We start from the raw sequence: 1,152 nt of genomic DNA on the forward strand, positions 1-1,152 counted from the left end.
CGGAAAGACGACGGATCGCAGATGAAGAAATACCCCAGGATATCACTGCCTGTGGCTTTCAAGCAAGACAACGAGTTAAATACCCCTCATTGAGACCCGTTGGCGAGAAGGAAGGAAGGAACGTAACGGTGCACCCGGCGGCAGGCACCTCATAAGGTACCTACCCGATGGAAGGAAGGGTGAATGGTTGGTTGCTCCTGCTCTGGCTGAACTGAAAATATCTGGATTTGAATTCTGGATCCTTTTCCTTCAGTTCCATTAGGTTGTCGCCAATTCATTTCTTTTTTTTCCCAGCTTCCATCCTCGTGTCGCACCTCATCACCACCCGCACTGCATTTCCAGCCGCCTCCGTTTCTTGTGCGCCGACGATGCTGCTACAAGACAAGTACAACCAAGACATGCCATCACGAGGTCGTTTTACCACGCCGGCAACCAAACACGCATTGCTCTTGGGCTGATGGACCTTTCCCCAGATCAGCCCTAATGACGACCAAATCCAATGTTAGTGTCCACCATCTTAGCCACGAGTGCAGGCAACCATCAACGAACTGTTGGCGTCAGCTTAGTACAGACCAAAGACTGCCCAGCTGCAAGACACTCCCGCTATTTTCGCTTCTTTGATCTTTCCCAGCGCCTCAACGCTTACCAAGTGGCTTCGGCTCTTCGCCCGAATTTTCAAAGAACCGTCCCGTCCCATCTTTCTCGAGTCTGGCGTGAGCAATGGCGCAAGAGTGACCAACAAAACGGCGCAGCAAGCATCCAACAGCCGCCGGCTATTGATCTGGATCCGGTGCTTCAACACCACAAACTTGGGTTATGACTGATTTCCCGACTTCAACTCCTGACTTGGAGCACTAGGTTCGAATTCAGAGCGCATTGCCCGTTCGGCCTTGCTTCACTTCTCGATTGGTCCTGACTGTTCGTACAAAGGGCTGACCGGATATTGCTTGTGCAGCCCGAGTATATCTTTAGCATGTCGTGACCCGTCCCAGATCGCTGGCATACGTACGAAGCCTCGCCAATTCGCAGACATCAACCCGTTCATGGACCACTTGACACTCCAGCTATTACGCTAGTGCTCGGCCCGCTACCAGTGTCCTCGTTCTGAACAAGCCCAAGATGGACAAGTGTTACCATCAAGACCTCCAGAGC

General features: G+C 52.2%; 1 protein-coding gene across 1 annotated transcript; it reads left to right on the forward strand.

Annotated features, from left to right (window-relative positions):
* Positions 1-473: 473 nt before the first annotated feature.
* On the forward strand, positions 474-824 carry B0H65DRAFT_429759 (uncharacterized protein; the record flags this gene model as incomplete). Its single annotated transcript, XM_062824842.1, has 2 exons — positions 474-505; positions 632-824. Coding segments are annotated over 2 exons (225 nt in total), but the record flags the coding sequence as incomplete, so codon positions are not given.
* Positions 825-1,152: the final 328 nt, after the last annotated feature.

Source organism: Neurospora tetraspora (genome assembly GCF_033439725.1).
Source record: "Neurospora tetraspora strain CBS 560.94 chromosome Unknown B0H65scaffold_5, whole genome shotgun sequence".
Lineage (NCBI taxonomy): Eukaryota > Fungi > Ascomycota > Sordariomycetes > Sordariales > Sordariaceae > Neurospora > Neurospora tetraspora.